This window comes from Haliotis cracherodii, unplaced genomic scaffold (genome assembly GCF_022045235.1).
Source record: "Haliotis cracherodii isolate W230 unplaced genomic scaffold, xgHalCrac1.p SCAF_20, whole genome shotgun sequence".
Lineage (NCBI taxonomy): Eukaryota > Metazoa > Mollusca > Gastropoda > Lepetellida > Haliotidae > Haliotis > Haliotis cracherodii.
The window spans coordinates 13,844,240-13,866,827 of NW_027266276.1; the positions used below are offsets into that span (position 1 = coordinate 13,844,240).

At 40.9% G+C, this 22,588-nt stretch overlaps 1 protein-coding gene across 1 annotated transcript; it reads right to left on the reverse strand.

Moving 5' to 3' along the window:
* Positions 1-1,539: 1,539 nt before the first annotated feature.
* Positions 1,540-20,843, reverse strand: LOC139470298 (sodium- and chloride-dependent glycine transporter 1-like). Its single transcript, XM_071252659.1, has 13 exons — positions 20,633-20,843; positions 20,216-20,347; positions 15,562-15,832; positions 12,428-12,560; positions 11,901-12,035; positions 10,871-10,974; positions 7,932-8,056; positions 6,237-6,349; positions 5,516-5,647; positions 4,583-4,682; positions 3,720-3,820; positions 3,078-3,251; positions 1,540-1,674 (listed from the first exon to the last, which is right to left on the reverse strand). The coding sequence occupies exons 1-13, from the start codon at positions 20,841-20,843 to the stop codon at positions 1,540-1,542; spliced, it is 1,866 nt and encodes a 621-aa protein (XP_071108760.1).
* Between the last annotated feature and the right edge of the window lie 1,745 nt (positions 20,844-22,588).

Below are 22,588 nucleotides of genomic sequence, written 5' to 3' on the forward strand. Positions count from 1 at the left end.
AGTGGTTGATATGTAATGAATTAATCAGTGGTTGTTATGTTATGTACGTAATCAGTGGTTGTTATGTAATGGACGTAATCAGTGGTTGATATGTAATGTACGTCATCGGTTGTTGTTATGTTATGTACGTAATCAGTGGTTGTTATGTAATGTACGTAATCAATGGTTGTTATGTAATATACTTTATCAGTGGTTGTTATGTTTTGTACGTAATCAATGGTTGTTATGTAATGGACGTAATCAGTGGTTGATATGTAATGTACATCATCAGTTGTTGTTATGTAATGTACGTAATCAGTGGTTGTTATGTTATGTACGTAATCAGTTGTTGTTATGTAATGTACGTAATCAATGGTTGTTATGTTTTGTACGTAATCAATGGTTGTTATGTAATATACGTAATCAATGGTTGTTATGTAATGGACGTAATCAGTGGTTGATATGTAATGTACGTCATCAGTTGTTGTTATGTAATGTACTTAATCAATGGTTGTTATGTAATATACGTAATCAGTGGTTGTTATGTAATGTACGTAATCAGTGGTTGTTATGTTATGTACGTAATCAGTTGTTGTTATGTAATGTACGTAATCAATGGTTGTTATGTTTTGTACGTAATCAATGGTTGTTATGTAATATACGTAATCAATGGTTGTTATGTAATGGACGTAATCAGTGGTTGATATGTAATGTACGTCATCAGTTGTTGTTATGTAATGTACTTAATCAATGGTTGTTATGTAATATACGTAATCAGTGGTTGTTATGTAATGTACGTAATCATTGGTTGTTATGTAATGTACGTCATAAGTGGTTGTTATGTAATGTACGTAATCAGTGGTTGTTAAGTTATGTAAGTCATCAGTTGTTATGTAACGTACGTAATCAGTTGTTGTTATGTAATGTACGTAATCAGTGGTTGATATGTAATGTACGTAATCAGTGGTTGTTATGTAATGTACGTAATCAGTGGTTGTTATGTAATGTACGTAACCAGTGGTTATGTAATGTACGTAATCAGTGGTTGACACGTAAAGAGAGCCAGAGAGATAAAAGTTGACACATGAATTGTAACATTTAATGGCATATACTGATACGCAGCAAAGTAAGAAAGAAACAAGTATGTCGCTTTTAATAGTATTTCAGTTATACACGACAGCGAAGTGCGACTGGGACAGCCGTGGCCCGCATGGTCGCTTAAAAATGAATGTCAGTGGATGTTCGACACGACATAATTAGTTAAAGAAAGATATTAGACATCATTGAATAGCATATAAGAGCGATGACTGACAATAAGACAAATATCGATTATGATGATTATTGACAGAGATGTAATGTAAAACCGTTTGTACAAGGTAATGGCAACTTGTCTCCAATAGAGCCAATCATGCTTCTTTGAAAACCTAATGACATTGCACATACACTGTTAACAGATTGTTATCTTTTGCATAATAGGCTTTCAGTTCATATGTTGGTTTCGCACAATTAATGATTCCATCAAATTCATTGTACAAGCGTTTGATATATACTACTTACATATTACTTTCTAAATACACTTTTGAGGTGATCCTTAAAGGAATATTTTGCATCTACAAGGTTGTCTCTGTACGCCTTCCTGTAGAGAGGATCTGATGGACGCCATGCATCTTCGGGGCGGAGAGCCATTTGGATACTCTGAAAAGTAACATACGTATACGAATATATGAAAGAGACTTAAGTATTTCACATGCATCACAAGGGTTGGGGCTGCAGCCTAACGGAATGGATAATGCGTTACCTCGTCACACCGAAGGCGTGCGTTCCATTCCCCACACAAATACAATGAGTGAAGTCAATCTGTAGAGAATCAGGAGTGGACAACCAGATGGGTGATATCATGAGTAACGTTATACGCCATCAGAGTACGGTGACACACAATCAACCAATCAACAGAGCCTGACCAACCGATCAGTTTGGTCGCGTCTTATTACAAGCATGGGGGCGGTCGGATACCTAGTGGTTAAAACGTTCGCTCGTCACGCCGAAGACCCAGGTTCGATTCCCGACATGGGTACAATGTGTGAAGCCCATTTCTGTGTCCCCCGCCGTGATACTGCTGGAATATTGCTAGAAACGCCGTAAAACCATACTCACTCACTATTACAAGCATGGGACCTATTCAATCATAGGGGTAAATATAGTTCACAATCAGTTCCTTCCAACTCATTCTCTTCTCACTTCTAATCTGTGTGTCCTGAGCCTGTGACACATGTTCACGCCAACAGAGGGTGACCAACAGTGCTATCATTGTCTATTTGTTGTTGAGCAAACCAATATTCCAGCTACATGACCGTGACCTGTAAATATTGGAATCTTGTCCAGAAAATGATTATTAGCAACGATCCAAGCCAAGTCACTCATCCTAGCGACCGATTCATAAAGCCGCTTCTTACGATCAGCGTCGGGGAACGAGTTTGGACCAAACAAACCAGTGATGAGCAACGACCCTCGGAGTATGATGTCACGCAATCGACAAAGGCACCGATCCATTAAGTCGGGTACGACAGGCAAAGGAAGCTGCTGATCTTTTCTTACCCGGAGTGTTTCCGGGATACATATGCAAGCCTCCAAACAGCTGATGATCACTTACGTCTGTAAATATGTGTGAAGCAATGTGCTTCTTCATAGCCAGAATGATGTATAGTGACAGCGGGATCATGGACACGGACTTGATACTAGATGAGGTGAGGTCCACGATTATTGCACTTATATAGCGACATGCATGCACGTGTGTGTGAGTGTGTGTGCGTGTGTTGCTGTTTGTACTAGTCCGGACTGATGCCGATTTATAGTGCTAGCCCATTGAGATACCACGCCGCAGTTTAACATGAATACCCCACTCAGGCACGGTATACTGACTCGAGCCGACTAGTCCCTATTCTAGCCCCTTAATGCCGAGCGCCAGACAGGATAACAACAAGTACCATCTTTTCAAGTCTTTTGATATGATGCGGCCGGGGATCGAACCCCGGACCTTCCTCTCTCCGAGCGGACACTTTACCACTAGACCACTGAGGCAGTCTGGACTTGACACTAACCTCTGTAAATGTGTGTGAAGCCATGTGCTTCTTGACAGCCAGAATGATGTATATTGGCAGTGGGATGATGGACACCGACGCGATGAACCAGCCGATGACGCTGGCGTAGCCGGGGAAACTGTACTTGCCGTAGGTTGGAGGTTGGTAGCGCAGTAGAGTCAGCAGGAAAGCCATCTGAAACAACAAGGGAGAAACACGAATTGCTTATTGGCTGGGGAGGGAATTCTTTAAAAAAAACATCAAGCCCCTGTTTTCAACTATATTATGCTTCGCAGTGTAAATGTTGTGCAGACAATTGACCAAAGAATACAATTCGTCATCTTAAGCAATAAACGACTCGTGGTCGTTGTTTATCGTACAATAAAACACTGCAGGGAGCATAACCCATGCGGCGCGCAGCCACGAGTGGTTTATTCTTCCTGCAGTGCTTTATTTTTACCATAAACAACGACCACGAGTCGATTATCAGTAACTAAAACTTTATAACTATTGGCAAAAAATGTGTTTAAAACGTTTAGGAACGTTTGTTTAAATCATGCCCTATGCAGGGCTCGATGAGGAGTGTTTCAGGTCGCAAGCCATAAAAGTCCGACATAATTGTATTTAAGACATTTTAAAATCAACTACAGTACAAAAACTTACAAGGAGCACTGCCGGAATGACAAAAGCCCATAGGATCTTCACAATTGTCGGAAGCGGCTTCCCAAGCATCATCTCAACATCCTTGCCCATTTGTCTTACACCTGGGAATTCAGAGCATTACTTCGATGCACATTTGGATTATTTCTGCGACTAACAGCAGAAATATGTGTACAAATACAATAACAGTGGTGCCGTAGATCGCAAATACTCAGTCTAATATCACTACTACACAGTCTAATATCACTTATACTCAGTCTAATATCACTTATACTCAGTCTAATATCACTAATACTCAGTCTAATATCACATTCAAGTCTAAATTTTATCTAGATTTTATCAAAGAGATTGATTTATTTTATATAAGCTAAAATCACATGGTTAGAGCTCTTTCTAAAGAGATCAGACATTAACAGTACCAAAAAGTTTCCGGAAGATATGCTTTACAGTGATTGGGTTGTTGGTACTTTTGGTGCATTGAGGTCTACTTTTAACAGAAATGAATGTTTACAATAACTCTTCAAGAACCGGAAGACATCTGCGTCGTGACAAGTCGAGAAAATCCACATAATGAAAAGGATATCGTTAAGATTTTTACAGATAATCGTACGTTATATGTATAGCTAACCGCCAAAAAGTTTAATTGTGTAACTTAAAAAAGTCCCTGAATTATATCTAATTCCATTTTATATTCAAAATGTTTCTCGTCTCTCTAGCTGATAAGTTTACTTGTCACCCCGTCGCTGCACGGGTATCCATGATACAGCTATCCTCACGAAAACGTAAATGTCTACCACCACATAACTATGTGGCGCCACAAACGCAGCGCATGTAATTATGTGCGATGTCTCTGAGGTGAAGCTCACCGTAAAAATAGACCACAGAGACACATTCCAGTGTGCAGAACAGAAAGACGGATAACGCACTTATGTACCAGTCAAGGAGTTGAAAGATGTAGGGGCCTCCCTGGAATAATAATAATAACAATATTAATAATAATCGGAACGGCCACTGCATCGAGTTTTATGTGCAGTATGTTGAGAAGATCAGCAACGCTGCAGAGTCCTTCGCTTGGATGAGGTCGGCTGGCCTGAAAAGTAAAACCTAAGGCTTTCTGTTTCCTGCTCAGGACCACTCACTTCCCACTCGAAACCGTCAATGTGTGATTTTACATCGAAATGTAAATATGAAAATGTAGGTTTCTTTAATGAATTCAATGAGAATGTCCAACACATTGTCAGTGGATGCCCAGCTTTGGCACAAATACAGTATCTTAAGCGACATGATGGTGTAACTCGATATTGTATTACCGTCGTCGCCATGCTTGTGGTTTTGACACAGAGGTCCACCCATGGTACGACCCGGAATATGTAGAGGGCGACATGGAAAAAGATAGATACACAATTCTTTGGAATAGGCCCGTTTACAGCCTTAGACGTATCCAGGCCAACAAACCTGATCTTGTCCTTTTTGATAAATCCAATGAAATCATATATATATTATTGAATTTTCTGTCCCTTTTGACACAAATGTTTTTGTCAAGATTCAGGAAAAACATGGCAAATATGCGGACCTTGCCTTCGAAATATCATGCTTGCAAGCTGATGCCTAACAAGCCTGACTGTGCCAGGATCACCCAAACCCTCTTTGCTGCATTTTTTTATTTTAATCTGTAAAAAATGATAATAATAATAATAAGTGGCCATTTATCGAATAAAAGACTCTTCAATGCATTATTATTATTATTATTATTATTATTATTATTATTATTATTATTATGGATGTAGGTGTACACTTACCTGAGTGCAGAGTAAGATTCCAGCTAGAAAGCATACCACACATATACCAGCTGTAACTAGGTGACGCTTTCGTGACAGAACATTCGGGTATCTGTCCACTATGGCTGTTGAAATTACCTCCACGTTCATAAACTGAAATAGATACCTGTTTATTACAGTTTATTGTTCTTTCATGAGGAATCAGTCGCACAAATTATACTGGTAGTGTGTGCTATACTGCTAGGTCTCATTATTAAAAGTTAGTTGCTAGATGTTCTTGATGTTCTGACATAAATGATTTGTGGGTTAAAATTAATTATTTGTCAACAACAATAACTACAACAGTTTGGGAGGAAACACTAAGATGACACAGGTTTTAGACGTTTACCACTGTGACGAAACCCATAAGCACGTGTATAGTGTTGACAAGCCTAGGAACCCTAGGATGTCCAGTGCAATTCCCTATTTTGAATTGGATAATTGGCTTGCCTTTGAATGTGTTTGTGACAGGTGCCACCCGTGGATTCACACACCTTCATGCGAGTACCTGGTATCATCACTACTTGACACGTGATGTTTATGATGTCGGAATGTTACAGCGGAGATTTCTTATGAGTGACCGACCATTTGATACCCCACCCCACCCCACCCCACCCCATCCCACCCAAAATCTCCACGCCACACATCCTTCTTTATAATGTTTGGTGCCTGACTACGAAAATGGTTCTGTGCCATTGTTTACCTGTGAATCAAGGCCGACTGTCAGCAACATCAGGAAGAACAGGAAGGACCACAGCTGTGGTACCGGGAGTTGCACCAGAGCTTCTGGGTAGGCCACGAATCCTAACCCTGGACCTTCACTCACAAAGACAAATATCAATACATGTGGTTATATTTGCTGTGGGTGCTAACAAACAGAGCGAGGTCATGTCACCCTTTACACTATTAGCAGTTTTCCAACACCGAGAAATGTGTCCACATATTGTTCACGGAACCCCGATTTTTGGCGTTAAGAGCAGGTGTTTCCACCACTGGGCTAACTACTTCCTGGCTTGATACACCGCCACCAAGCAGGGATAATAGTCACAATATAGTGTGGTACACGATCACTTTGACAAATAATTATTTCTTAATTCTAATTCTTAATGGTGTTATAGATATTGGTGGTGAATTTCGACATATAATTCTGGTTCAAATATCTCCCACTTTGACTTGTGTACTACCGATTGATCCACGGGTGTAAAAATGATGGATAATATATTAGTTTCGTATTTTAGATAGGTTTGGGTATGTAGGTACTTTCTACAAATATTTTTGGAAAGAATTATGAAGTAAGATTCATCAGCCGTTGACATCCTCATGGAAGTTAAGAGAAAATGCAATCATCTCCTCAAATTAAGGACATTTAATATGATGAAAACATATTTAGTTTCCCAATTACGAGTAATGTATTAAATTGATAAATTTCAACGTAAATATTTTTTTAATATTTTGCAAACAAGAGTACCTGGTTCTACGGTTCTTTTCAGAATTTAGGTTTTGCATGATTATGATGACACAGTTTTCATTCTTGTTTTAGCCACTGGATAGTGTTCATGTTTAAGGTGATTTTGTAATTTATATTTGGTTAAGCATTGGATCTGGCAGCATCCAAAAGGCCGGACCAAGGTATCTTGTTCGCAAAGACATCTTTCCATGTGGCACCTGGACATGCAATCAAGGCCCATAGTGGAAGATGCTTCCGTCTGCATCACTGACGTCAGTGACATCATGATTGTTGCACGGGGCATCATGTTCCTTAACTTGGCCTTTTAATGCGGTACGTTTCGGGTTTATCTTAAGGATTAATAAGGGGGTGGCTCAGTCCAGTCGCTGCACAGAGTTGTGTCCCTTAGGCGTGCCAGAAACCAATGTAGGTTCGAAACCCAGTTCATCCCGATGATTCCTCTCGTTTTGTCAGCATCATAGCCGCTCTAGTTTCTCTAGAAGTGGTAAACATCTAAGACCAGGGTCATATTGTGTCTTTCTCCAACACTGAGCTGACACGCCTTAATACTGATTAAATACAGTTTAAAACGGAGGTAACCAAACGCACTCACATTCATTCTTTCTTCCAATATGAGAACAGATATTTCTTTTTCATACAAGTGAATACAGAACCATATTCATCATTGGGCCCCGTGGGAATTCCTGGTTAGAATAGGTCCACGGCGACCTATGCTTATGGATCGGATGGTCAGGTGCGGTGACTTGGTTTATTGTGGATTGTTGCTCATAATATCAATCATATGATTTCCTAAGCTTGATTATTTACAGACGACCGTCGTATCGCTTGATTATTGCCGAGATGGGCCTTAACCGAGAAGGGCGTTAACCAATAAACTGCGGCGTTACACAAGATAGAAACAAATTAAATTAATGAAGCAACTTAACTTACCACTGGAAACTACCTTCGAAATATGGACGCCAGTCTTCTCCGACATCACTCCAAGGATAGCAAAGGTCACTAGACCAGCAAAGATGCTTGTACCTTCTGATATTGTACTCACTATGATGGCGTCTCTGTGTCAAATATAGTTACAAAGTGGATATACTAAACAAAAAATATTGACATTAGGGATCATTCTCCCGCGGATGTCTTTTAAATGCCCTTTAGGAATTCATTTGGAACATGTCATGAAAATGTCAAAGATCAAGGCCACGATATTCATGCACTATTTAACTTGGTATATACATTCCCTAGTATGGGGCTGTGCATTGAATATGTTTTGGTCGAGATCAGTCAAAGGTCAGCGTTCAGGTCGTCTTAAACATGCTTACCTTAACAAACAACTTTATGTTTGCATCTTTACAAATCCAACCATGTGACATGTCAGTGGAATGTATGTCAAAGGTCAAGGTGACACATGGCGTTATTCTGAAACGTACCTTGCATGACTCGATGCGAGTTACTGCCATTTTACTTTACAATCATGAAACTTGGTAATTATTGGATCTTCAGAAGTTCAGGTCCATTAAGATCCAGATATGGGCGTATTGTTTTCGGACCGGAGGAACATTGTGGTATGTTAAAACTTTCGAAGCTTAGAGCAAATGACGGTGAAAGGGCTTCTTCTTTTTCAGCAAAATATTAAAGCTATATGCTTTTACTAACATACAGAGAGCTCCGTGCAAATGGCCCTTACTGAGAAACAAATGGAACATTCCCACCATCCCCGTCCTTCCCTCAATAGCTTATATTAACCAGTTATAATGGGAGAGCGTGATTTTATTAACATGGAGTAGCTTTATGATAGAATTATATTGTGCACTTTTGCACACATTTATTTGATGATTAGGTTTGGTACCCGGGAATTCAGCCCTTCTGACAATCTGGGTAATGCAGAAGGCTGTAGTATTGGGGAGTCTTCACATTCTCCGAAAAGTTCTGGGTGGGTTTGACTTGGCCGCGCTTCCTGGGAGAAGTCCCAGTCGCTGTCTGGGCTGCGTGCAGAGGGGGTCATGACCCTGAGCTGATGATGAGCCTAACGAGCCTGACTGAGCCAAGATCACACAACCCTCTTTGCTGCATTATTTTTATTTTAATATCAAACAAACGTAATAATAATAAATCGATATTTGAATATAAATATAAAGTGTCACTTCAATGTGCACATAAAACACACCTTTTGATAAGTAATAAAAATGTACCGGTCATTTGGAAAAATCCCATATGTTTGGATAATCGTGCAACAGGATTCCACATTGCAAGATTTCACAAGAAGTTTCTTTTGTTTTGTTTTTGGCAGCTTCAAGTGCTCATTTCGTCATAGCCTGTCAGGAGGAGGATTTAAGAGGTCCATTCAGTCATGACAAGGTTGTTTTAAGGCGTGTAACAAATAGGATGTGTTAGAAACATAGGATGATCACATGAGTGTAATAAGTGCCATTATCTCCGACATTAACGTCCGACGGCAAAAGGAGCATGTGTTTGAGACGGGTGCCACCGGTTGGGCAGGATACGCTGATCTATCCGCGGGCACTTGGTATCGTCACTATTTGTGAGTCATAGACACACCCTTATGATGTAGTCGTACCATGGACCTTGCTTCCAGCAGAGATTTCTCATGATTATGTAAACAGTTTTGTCGCTTTTATCTCTATGCAAGTAAAAGACGTCCGTAAAAGCTAGAGTCCCTGATTCAGATTTGTTCAGAGCGATGGGACATTTTTCCCTAACGTCATATTGTTCAGTCACTATTGGCCATCCACGTCTGCCTTAACTACTATAAACTGAATACGTATATATACTAACGGGAAAACAGTAGACTTCATATAAAGCTCAATTACAATAATTATATTCTGAAATTAAATATGCATCTTTCAATACATGTTCGTGAAGACTTCAAGGACGTGATTCTCAATTCGAAGGTGCATGTTAATGCAAGACGCACAATTTGGATGTTTGTGTGCTTGTTTGGAGTATGAATCTTATGTTTAGCCATCAGGTGCTCATAAAACACTTTTGTTTAACTGTAAAGAACCCGGCCTTGGCGTCTACAGCAAGGCAACACTCATGTCGTGCCACGGGCCGGTCGTCCACGTGTGACGTCACGTCAACAAGACAACAATGTTGGGAATCGATATCAAACTGCCACATTCACAACTTGGACAATTCCTGGGTTCACACCAATTAGTGGCAGAAACGTAGTTCTACGCAGCCACCCTGCCTCGAAGTGCCGTAAAATTGTGCTTCTACGTCACCGTCCGGCACGCCCGACTTGGTGCAGACAGCATCTATTGTTAGGGAGACAAGACTGGGACAGTATACCGTTCACAAATGAGTCCAGGTTTCATCTGAACAGCTCTGGTGGTCGTCTTCAGACGTCCAGGAGAACGTTTTGCTGACGTTTACGTTACTCAACGTGGTCAGTTTGGGAAGAAAGTGTAATGGTATGGGTAGACATTTCAACTCATGGGAGAACACAACTCAACATTGTTAAAGGCAATTTTTAATGGCGTACGCTACTGGTGCGAAGTCGTCCGAATGTCATTTGTGCAAATACAGGAACGTAACGTCGCGTTGTAGCAGGGTAGTGCCCGCGTGCACGTTGCACGTGTTGTTAAAGACTTTTTGAGGCAGCATAACAATGCTGTACTACCCCAGTTTCCCAGACCTCTCCCCCATAGAATATGTCTGTGATGAGATGGGCAAACGCCTACGACGGGACTAGCACGTAACCAGTCGAGTTAGACCAAGCTTTGATTGACATTTAGAACAACACTCAATAAATACTCAATGGCTCCAAAGAGTGTCTGGAAGCCTGTACTTCTAACAGGTTAACGTTATTTACGCTATGTGGACTGAATGATCAATCAGCCACGATCAAGACTTACTTGAGACACGGCTCGTGGAACTTGTTATAGCTGGAGGCAGTGCCAATAGTTCCCCAGCCTAGACCCAGAGAATACATCACCTGTAGAGACGCCTCAAGCCACACCTATAATAACAGTAATGATGATGACGATGATGATAATTCTACCAGGACATCTTAGAACCTTGCATTATGATAGTCCACCAGTGATGTCGAATCTAAGTTCGACAATACTATTGCTGGTGACCGCATCACTGCGAAAGAAAATATTCATTCAGAATCACTTCTTTCGCAAATCCGCCCGTTTGGTAATTTCAAATACTGATCTTAACGTTGCTAAATAAGGTATTTCGGTTCCTATATACAAAGTGTGACAATATATTTCAGGCGGAAAACTTGACGAACAAATACTTAGGGAGTGTATTGTAAAAAATAAGTAACATCAACACTGCTTTTGGCGCTGCTCTATTACGTACATGCCCCGGGTTTCTACTAAAATTCACATGGGAATTGAACACCAGCATACTGAATCGGATAGCCAGGCTCGGTGACTTCGTTGATTGCGTGTCATCGTTCCCCTACGGCGTGAATCGTTGCTCAAGCACTTGTTTGATGGTCCAGATTCGATACAGGTAACCACCATATTGCTGTTATATTTCTGAGTACCGTGATATGTTGAACAACAGACTACAACAGCAGCCACATACCTGCACGTCCAGCAGTTTCCCGAAGTCCCGCGTGACAAAGTACAACAGACTACAACAGCAGGCACATACCTGCACGTCCAGCAGTTTCCCGAAGTCCGGCGTGACAAAGTACAACAGACTACAACAGCAGCCACATACCTGCACGTCCAGCAGTTTCCCGAAGTCCCGCGTGACAAAGTACAACAGACTACAACAGCAGGCACATACCTGCACGTCCAGCAGTTTCCCGAAGTCCGGCGTGACAAAGTACAACAGACTACAACAGCAGGCACATACCTGCACATCCAGCAGTTTCCCGAAGTCCGGCGTGACAAAGTACAACAGACTACAACAGCAGACACATACCTGCACGTCCAGCAGTTTCCCGAAGTCCGGCGTGACAAAGTACAACAGACCAGATCCAGCTCCCGGCTGCATTAGGGTACTGATGAAGATGATGATCAGAAGAATGTACGGAACTATAGCCGTCACGTACACTGCCTGTACAACAGAAAGTCGTGTTAGGGTCAACCATCTGACATTCTGAGGAACACTGATTTTAAGCGATCCATTCAAGTAAAATTCACGCTATGTTTCATCACTTTTGTGAAGATACTTTTTATTGAAAATCCCCCCTAAAGCAGTCGTAGCCTGAGCCCATATGTGTCTTCAGTGAGTGAGTGAGTGAGTTGGGTTTAACGCTGCTTTTAACAGTATTCCAGTTATATCACGGCGTGTGGGAGGAAAGCCCGAGGTGATGCAGGTCTCAAACGTTTACCACTTCGGTGAAACCCACAAGGGTATGGTGCTGCCCCCTGGTGTCGTTTGGACTCGCCTGGCTTGTTCATTGTTATCATTGTCATTGGAGATGCAGCAGGGGACGCCGTCTTTACCTTTCCCACCGACTTGACACCACGAATCATGCACACAAATATGATGACGTAGGACGCAAAGAGACACCCGACTATGTGCCACTGGACGGAACCGACCTCCTCCAAACCACGGGACACACTCAGTACGTTGTACCTGCAAGAACAGTCGAAATACTAACAATTACAACTGAGCAACATGGTGTAAACGCCGCTTTGAAAAGCATTCCAGTTATATCAGGACATATCAGCTTAGTGTGATAGAGTATGGTGATACACGAACATGTATATGGGGGCGGTGGTTTAGCATAGTGGTTAAAGCGTTCGCTCGTCACGCCGAAGACCAGGGTTCGATTCCCCACATGGGTACAATGCGTGAGGCCCATTTCTGGTGTCCCCCGCCGTGATATTGCTGGAATATTGCTAAAAGCGACGTAAAACCATACTCACTCACTCACTCATATGTATATGGCGCTGACACACCAAGGGTTATAATCAGGGGAACCTGGGATTCGATCATAGGATTCTAACGTGTCTGAGGAACCTGCGAAGTAGATTGTGGCAACAACTGGGCCACCTGGATTTGCTCCTTCTTATCAGAAGGTAAGGGCGATGGGGTTGACACTCCCGAGTATTGAACATGTCTAAAACCTGTGTAAAAATTACACACTAATCAGGACGTATGGACTTTTCGTTGGTATTTCATATGAGTTATTCTTGGACTGATTGCACATGATCCAGCCAGGGCCCCATTCCAAACAACAACCTTAGCCTAGGTTAACCTTGACCAATTTCCTTCGTCTGAGGGGCGGCCGGGTAGCCTAGTGGTTAAAGCGTTCGCTCGCCGAAGACCCGGGTTCGATTCCCGACATGGGTACAATGTGTGAAGCCCATTTCTGGTGTCCCCCGCCGTGATATTGCTGGAATATTGCTAAAAGCGGCGTAAAACCATACTCACTCACTCACTCCTTCGTCTGAAGTTACACCCGTTTCACCAAGTAACTCTTAACTCTGTGTGTCAACTCGGCGCTAAGGCTGTGTGGCATCGCGAGCTGAAACTATCACTCGACATATTGTTATATAAAGACACGACAGTTTAGGATTTAACTGCCTGTTTCTAACACAATTTGTGAGTGCCAATTTTTAAGACCGACATACATTCTCGTCAAATATAATATTTCTACACCATATTGCAACCTACCTTTATTAATGGCATGCCTACCTGGTGTTGTTAAATCCATGTGTACGTATGATTTAGAGCTGTATTTAATTACACCTTGGTCAAATTATATAGGGCAACAACTTCTGGATAAACAGGTTCGAACGGTTCCCCTCCAACTCCCAAAATATGATACCAATGGCTGAAATAAATCATTCTCGAAAAAGACACATGCCTCCATAGTGTATCTGTATTATCATCATACATTTCTTGACAGTGTCAATTTTCTTTGAATATAGCAGGTGATGATTCTCAAACACGGCCAGCAATGCCGGCTGTTGCTACATTTACTATGAACGTTACTTATTTGAAATAACACTTATTTGTAGCTCGTCGAGGCTCGCTAAATAAAATGTTTATTCCTAATACGGGATAATTACCATCCCAAATCACACCTCTGTTTACTAAACAAAAGACACTGAATGCATACAAACATAAGATCAACCTTTGTGTGTTTGGTTCAGTGAGATCAACCTTAGGTTTAAATCGTAACTAAGGTTTGGTTTTGATTTTGATCATCCATGTCAGCGAGCACAGAATTGTTCTTGAGATCACATTATTATACAATCCGAAGTCCTTGTAATGGTTTGGTACAGATTTCTCTCTCCCCCTCCCTTGATTGATACTAGTATATGGGCTCAAGATTAGACTTCCCGCTATAACATTCCAATATTCCAGCAGCTCCAGCCTTTGGTGTTTATATTACACGTTTTTTAGGTACAACCGAGAATGCTCTTTCTACTCAGATTTCAAAGAGCGTCAGAATCTTGCTCAGAAGTTTTCTGATCAAAGTTACTCATTCAAGGCCTCAGTGAAGCTTTCAAAAAACAATGGTAGACATGTGAAATACATCTTGTATTTTTTTCAGGTGAACAATTGACTTGCCTTTGCGTGTGGTTATGACGGGAATCACAGGTGGGGTTCACCTTTTCGCGAACACCTGCTATCATCACTATTTGACAGTGATTCATAAACACATGCTCATAATATAGTCGGAATCGACCAATCGATTCTGTTTTGCCAAGATTTTTATGAATATTGAAAGGGTTCTGTCGCTTTTATTCGTATCGTAAACATCATATGTTAGGAATACAAATTGCATTATGCGAGCCTTTGATGGGAGTAATACATATTTATTCCTAGTATATGGTATTTACGATACGGAAGAACACGAGGATAATAATCTCTATATCATATGACGTCATTCTAAACAAATAGCAGTTTAAGACGTATTGCTTTTCACAAGAGTAACTTCGGACATCGCGTAGGAATGTCCACCTAGTGAACAGGGAATGAATAGGTCCCCAGTGTGCAGAGTTTACCGTAAGAGTTGATTAAAGGGTTCGAGTCAGTGATTTGGTGGACTGCGTGTCGTGGTGCCACGAAGATGTGGGCGTTTACTCCTGCTTTCTTGTCTGGTCCAGGTTCGACCACGGGCCATCGGGACATAGCTAAAATATTTCTGACTGCGGCCTTAAACAACATCTGCCCACTCTTTCACTTTTCAGGCGAGTGAGCTATGAATATCAATCTTTGACGTTTTCATCTCAAAAAGTAATTATTTGACCTCTACTCTCACAAAGTACCTAAATCATTCAATTATTAATCAATATATTAATATTATGTATTTTTTTTAAATTCCATTGACGATTAATAAGGATAAATAGACATACGTTATCTGATTTATTATGAACGTTGCTGGTTGTCATATACCTTCATCAGCAATTTCCCAGCAATATCAGCAATTTCCCAGCAATATCAATAGCTGTAAGTAATCGCGGTTAGGGATTTTGATCAGAGAAACGTTCCGCGCCGCCGGGTATGAAGACACGCAATCAAGCAAATCACCAAGCCTGACCATCAGTGTAAGTGCCGTTTACGACCAGTACCACTGGTTTAGGACCTTTCTAACCCGGGTCCTCACGAGGAGTAATCTTACTGCCAGAACTCCTCAGCCGCCGTATGCGCTAGAGTGACATTTTCCCAACGCTGTGACACAGTTCTGTTGTCATTCTGCGCTGTCATGTTGCTGTTGAAGGTGATGTTCCTCACGTCTTCCACACACAGGTCGGTGTTCCAGCTGTTGCCACACGTTGTCCAGGGCAGGATCCTGGAGCAGGACTTCACCATGTAGTAGATGGGCCAGGCCAGGAGGATGTTGTAGTAAGGGATGCAGATAACATACATCGCCAGAGCACCGACTCCAACTCCTGTTTGGAAGAAAAAAATTGAAATGGACAGGGCTGAAGTTCATCGTTTGTTTCATAGCTGTGTGTGGGTTTGACGCTGCATTTAACAGTATCTAAGTTCTATGATGACGTGTCAGCTTGGTGTTTTAGGAATACCCAAAGTGATGCATGTCTTGGACGTTACCGATTTCGGTGAAACTCAAGAGCACGGGTACGATGCTGACAACCTTGAAATCTAATCAGGGCTTAATGGAATTCGAACCCACGATCCTAGTTTTCCGACATGCCTATAGGGACGAGACCCTGTTCAACGAACCTTAGACATCAGGTCCTATTTCATCCTTGACCACTTCTATTGATGAAGATTCTTCTGTAGGTTAATAAACACATTTGGTACCATTAGGCAAGTGAGTGAGTTGGTTTTATGCCGCTTTGAACAGTATTGCATTTACATCACGGCTCATCAGCCGTACTTTTTTTTGCTAACACTGAAATCAGCAATAGTCCAGCTATATGACGGCGGTCTGTAAATAATCGAGTCCGGATATGACGATCCACGCAATTGTGATCGATGACATGTATCAACCAAGTCAGCGAGCCTGACCACCCGATCCTGTTAGTCGACTCTTACGACAAGCAATGGTTACTGAAGATCAGTTATAACCCCATCTTCACGGGCTGTGTATCAGCTAAATGAAAAAGGAACCGATGCGTGGAGTTAGTGACAATGAGTCAGATCAGCATTTATACAGCCTGGGTCTCATGTACGGGCCCAGTCACGTTTTTCTTTTATAACAAGACAATCCACGCTTCCAAAATGGGCTATTCTTTATAAAGTGAGGAGAAATGGGGTTCAACCTCGCGTTCAAGATCATTGCACATGTATGGCGACGCTATACCCTTATGACTTCGGCGAGATTGCTCATAAATTACTTCCCGACATCCCGACGTTACACAAATTTTCAGTATTTTTCATGCCTCAGATATTTATGAAACCCTGAATGCCTTAAAGGTAAAATAGTTTTCGCTCTGGCAGTTTTAAGATTAAGTGAGTTCCTCCTATGAAGAAAAACCTTTTAAGTCTCACGGATTCCAATCCTAGCCAAACAATATCATAGATATTGCCACCATAGAAACCCCCTGGTGACGACATGATGGAATCACTGAGTCATTTAAGAACTTGAACAAATACAGTTTCCAAAGTAAGGCCCTACGTGTGTTCGTGTTCCACTCCAGACAAGCATTAGAAGCCATGCATAGCTTAAGAATAGTGGATATCCGCTTTCAGCATAAAACCAGAAACTAAAACATGAAAACATCCAATTCATAAATGTCGGCCAGCAATACTAGCATTGATAAGGACCAGATTTAGAGTACAACAACGTTTTGTTGTCTTCATGCTGGGGGCGGATATCCCTTATCTGGATGCGTGTGTGTTTGTTAGGGTTTTTACCAACATGGTAGGAACATCATTTCACACTCAATTACAAAATGTAAGGAATGACGCAAACTTCTGGTTCCAAAGAGACGAATGAACTTCCTTCCAATGAATCGTTGATTGGAATAATTTTGGATTGTGTTGACACTTTACATTAAATTGTCTCAAATAGGATTAGCATTGGATTGCACGTTGTTGATTAGGGTTGCGTTGGATTGCACTCTGTTGATTACAGTTGCGTTGGATTGTGTTGGCACTGTGTTCACTAGGAATAATTAACACTGTGTTTATTCAATGGAGTGCACTGTGAGTTAGAATGCATGTATGTAGCTGTGTCTCAATGATGATTAGTTTGCAATTTGATAATTAGGATTGCATTAATAGACCTGTGTTGATCTGGATTGTTGATTAGAATTGCTTAGGATTGTGTTGGATCGCACTGGGAATACTTCTGACTGCACTGTGTTAAATAGGATTGGGTCGGAATGCACTGTGTTAAATAAGATAGTATTGGACTGTGTTAATTAGGATTGGGTTGCATTGTGTTGTGTTAATTAGGAATGCAGTGGACACATCTGTATTAATTAGGATTGCGTCGGATTGCACTGTGTTAATTGAGACTACATTGGATTGTCTTTATAATGATTGCCCTGGTATGATATCACTTTGGATTAAGTGTTTTGACACTGTTTTTACCATATTCCTCAGTACTTGACTCCCAAAATCTCCTCAGCTCAAACTACCAGCTCAAAAGCTTTCAAACTCCCCATACTTTGTCTCCAAGGACCATACTACCAACTTCGCAGAAAACGTTCTTATGTGAAAGGTCATGTGTTTTCCTGATACCTCATGTCCTGGCGATTCCAGAACACCAAACCGTTTGTCTGTAGCTCAACGGACAACGAAACTACAGCGTTTTAAATAGGGAACTCTTTGACCGTTCATAACCTTGCCATATAGCAAAACTCCAAACACGCGTAACTCCGAAACTACCTGTCCGATTTCGGCCAAATTTCGTGTGTGTATGTAGAATGGGGATGTCTGTTACCACGCCCAATTGTAGCGACATAGAAATAAGACGACGGAGAGAGAAATTATGCATAATTTATGTATAACAACATCTTTCAACATATTGCGCCTAACCAGATCATTCAATAACTGGCAGGCTAGGCAATCTTTAGTATTTACATGTGCAATTCGATATTGAAATGCAGTCACACATCATAAATCCTACATACATCAAACTCTTATCTCACGTGTTTTGAAAATGTCATTTTGTGAGGGTGACAAAGGTGCTTTATGACACTTCAAACATTTTTTTAAAGTAAAAGACACTGAAAGAAGCAGCAGTAAAATTACAAATAAGTCCCGTTCACTGCACTTCAATCACCAGCAATACTGTGTCCTCTTTGCGCTATACTACATTATTGTCGATAGACCAGTGGTATCGGTTTATTTATATAACCAACTACAGTCTGCAGTACGTGAGCTTTGTGTATAGTTTTCGGCTGTGGACTACAGAAATCAGTTACCAGGGTCAATGAGATACAGTGTTTATACAGCTGATGGATAACGCAAGCAGAAACGGACTATAGAAATAGATTTACGTTTGCGCTCGTATGTTCAACGGTTCTGCATAGAAAACAGTGTAGCTTGGAGTAAATAATTGTTATGTGAAACACTAATTCTTTCGACCGGCACTGATAATAGGTAAAATAGAAAATAGGAGAGCAGTATAATACTCGGGTACAGGTGTTGATACTGTTGTAGTGGCTGGTAATGAAAGCTCCAGTTGCCAACGGGACGAATAGAGTAACCACCCTTAATAATGCCAAACTGGACCTGTGCCAAAATTAACTGTTTTTCTCAGTCAAAACGGACAAGTTACATGTCACATAGTTACTAAAGGCTATATTATAATGATACACAGTAATGCAGATATCCTTCCTGATACCGGTAGTGACTTGTAAGTCAACAGGAAAAACGCCCTGTTTTAGAAGGTCCACACTTTTGAAGCTTCACAGGGCGCCAATTATGAATGACCATGACCTTGAATCATTGGTATCAAAGTAACACCATTTGGTTTCTTGGAACGGATTTCTGCACTATCAAATTACCTTTTTATAATGCGAACTTGTTCATTATTGAAAATTCCATTTTTTTCTGAGACATCCCTGATATAATGCCAACTTTAGGAAGTTTTATTTACCAATATCATTATCGTTAAGAAACCAGTTCCTTTCTTTACTTACTTAAGTGTTATGATCTCTATTGCGTTAACAGCTAATTTTCTTTTCAACTTTGATAACAAAAGCTTGGAAGACTTGGGGTTTTCTTTGCTGATTGCTTGAATTGCTTCAACAAGAAGATGACAAGAGGTGACCGACATGTGTTGTTACTGTTAGATAATACCCCAAGCCATCTCATCCCTGAGCACGGGTCAAATTACAAGATCCATTTCCTGCTTATTACAATAACAAGTCACCAACACCTCTGCATGCTGGTATCTTCCATCCTGAACAGATGCAGAGCCAAAATGGGAATTCTTTTCTTGGTCAAAACGGACCGGTGAAATATCCTATTGATAATCCAGATCATATTATAGTCGTACACAATATGGCACATATCCTTCCTCATATCGGAATGCACTTATTTAACAACAGGAGAAAATGCATTAATGGTAATAGATTAGGGCCATTAAGAACTCAGTTTCAAAGGTTTTTAGTACTCTGTATAACCAAAGTGCAATTCTGCAAAAGTACTTCTATGAATGGAGAACTGGATCCGCTGCTATAAATTACGATAGCGAGCCCGCCATCGCTGCTCGCAGCTATATTTTTTTCGGAATTGGTAATGGTAATGTGATGAGCCCAGATGAACCTTCAAACTTAAAGCCTTAAACACTGTATATTGAAATTGTAAACATCGTACATGTTTTACATCATATGATAATACTAGACACCAACCTTTGAACATCGGACAGAAGCTCCAAACACGTGGTGTTCCTCTTCCTGAGAACTGAGACAGCGAGACTTCCAGGAAGAACACTGGGAACCCGATTATTAGGAGACAGAGTAGAAACGGCAGCAGGAAGGCACCTGGTGAACATATAAATCATCGCGAATTGTAAGGGGGCATTTATGAACATCCATTCAATGACTTTGATGGCAGTTATTGCCGTGGACGTTTTCAATTCATATATGTCATTATAGTGACAAAGGAAACTATATATTAGACATATTGACAACCAAACACCAAACAAAACAACAAACAGTAGTGTATATTGAACACTTATTAGATCCAGAACGTGGGTTTTAATTACTGAAGGTTAGCGAAATTGTATTCTAACATGCATAAGGTACACAATATTAATATCATGTTACCTCCGCCATTTCTGTTGCAAATATACGGGAACCGCCACAGATTCCCGAATCCAACACAAAACCCTACCAGTGAGAGGATATACTCAAGGCGTGAATTCCATTTAGCCCTCTGGTCCTTAGTGTTCTCGAAGTAAAGTTCGTCACATTTCTCCATAGGACATTCTTCATTGGTCATCCTCTCCATCACAATCTTCTCGGTTACAGTTGTCATCGTTCTCACTCTGTAAAAGACGTCCATTAATGGGTGAGTGGGTAAATTGTGTTCGACATTTCTTTTTTAAATTCTTCTGCATTGTATCAAAAAGGACAATAGGTATGAAAATTATTAACCAACGAGATGCGATGAGTAACGATAATCTTAATTAATTAATTTTGTATCAGCCGATTGTTTAAAACGTTCGCTCGTCAACCTGAAGGCCTGGGTTTGATTCCCCTATTCATAAAGCCCAATTTTGGAGCGCTGTGCGTATTTGCACAGTATGCGCCATAAACGCACACAAGCCCTTTGATGTCAATGCTTAAATATACAGAGTTGTTTAGATGCATACCGTTTTCTCCATCCAAATTATTTCAACAGTTAGCGCGGGTCCTACAGGTAGAGCGGGACATGCTTAACATTTTCCATTTTATCTGGTGGTTAATTTCACTGATCAATTCATATAATTTGTCCCGCATTTTACCTTTCAAGCCCAATGAAAGATGATCCGGCCGGTAATCTATACTCTTCTCTGACGTTGGCGTTTTCCGTTTATAGAGTTGCGTCCCTTGGGCACACCAGAAACCTATGATTGTGGGTTCGGATCCCGGTTCGCCCCGATTATGTTTCTAGGTTTGTCAGCACCATATCCGTGCTCGTGGGTTTCACCGAAGTGGTAAACGTCTGAGACTTGCATCACTTCGGGTTTCCTCCCACATTAAACTGAAACGCCGTGATATAACTGGAATACTGATAAAAGCGGCGTTAAACCCAACTCACTCACTCACTCACCCATATTATCATAAAATGCATTCTGTATAACAGTAGGGTGATGTATAATGTTCACGGTATGATATTGTGTAGCTGGATGTAAGAATACAGGTTATCCTAGCTTTCAAAATGTGAGAGGAAACGAGTTAAGTTTTAGACTAAAGACAGTTCTTATGATTATGGAAATGTTTTGTCGCTTTCATTTCTTGCATTAAATAACTAGCCAAATGACAGGAAAACAATTGGGCCAATATCAATTTTTTTTATCCAAAACTGGCTCCCACAGGAGATATCGCTTGAATGAGATATAGAGAATACTACACTCATTCTCGTTAGATACCATTTTTACGACACGAGTGGACTTTCTATGGTATCTGACCGAGCGAAAGCGACACGAGTGGACTTTCTATGGTATCTGACCGAGCGAAAGCGAGGTCAGATACCATAGAAAGTTCACGAGTTTCGTAAAAATGGTATCTAACGAGAATGAGTGTGGTATTTTATTTATTACCCACGTTAAATATATATTTAAGTGTAAATACATAACAACTTTCGTTCGTTGACAGACCAAACTGAAACCGGTTGCAAAATCTGGTTGCGGTTGAATATTGATATATGACCAAATATGGGCATTGTTGACATGTTTATGCATACGCATTAACAACATGCGCCTGCTGTTCTGTTTGCAAACAAACCAGCACTGACGCTCAAGATCCTTTTGGAAGAAAGTCTTCAACTTATGGTAATTCAAGCGCCATGTTGTTAGTACGCAGGACACCAATAAGAAAATTTGAAATGTCACATTAGCGCCGCGCTTTGAATGTCGGACCAACAGTCACACGCATCACACTGTCGGGGTCCCGTCTGTGCAATCAAAATGGTTCGGTTTCCTTGATCTATCAGCTGAATTTATATCATGTCCGTACCATTTTGGAGGAGGGAAATCAGACTGTTCGCCAAAGACATTCATGTTAACTGTACCACTCTAT

Coding starts and splice junctions, on each gene's coding strand:
- LOC139470298 (XM_071252659.1), bottom strand. CDS start 20,843: ATGACAACTGTAACCGAGAAGATTGTGATGGAGAGGATGACCAATGAA. Junction 4,683..5,515: donor GAATCTTACTCTGCACTCAG/GTAAGTGTACAC, acceptor TTATTATTCCAG/GGAGGCCCCTACATCTTTCA. Junction 1,675..3,077: donor CTTCACACACATTTACAGAG/GTTAGTGTCAAG, acceptor GTTACTTTTCAG/AGTATCCAAATGGCTCTCCG.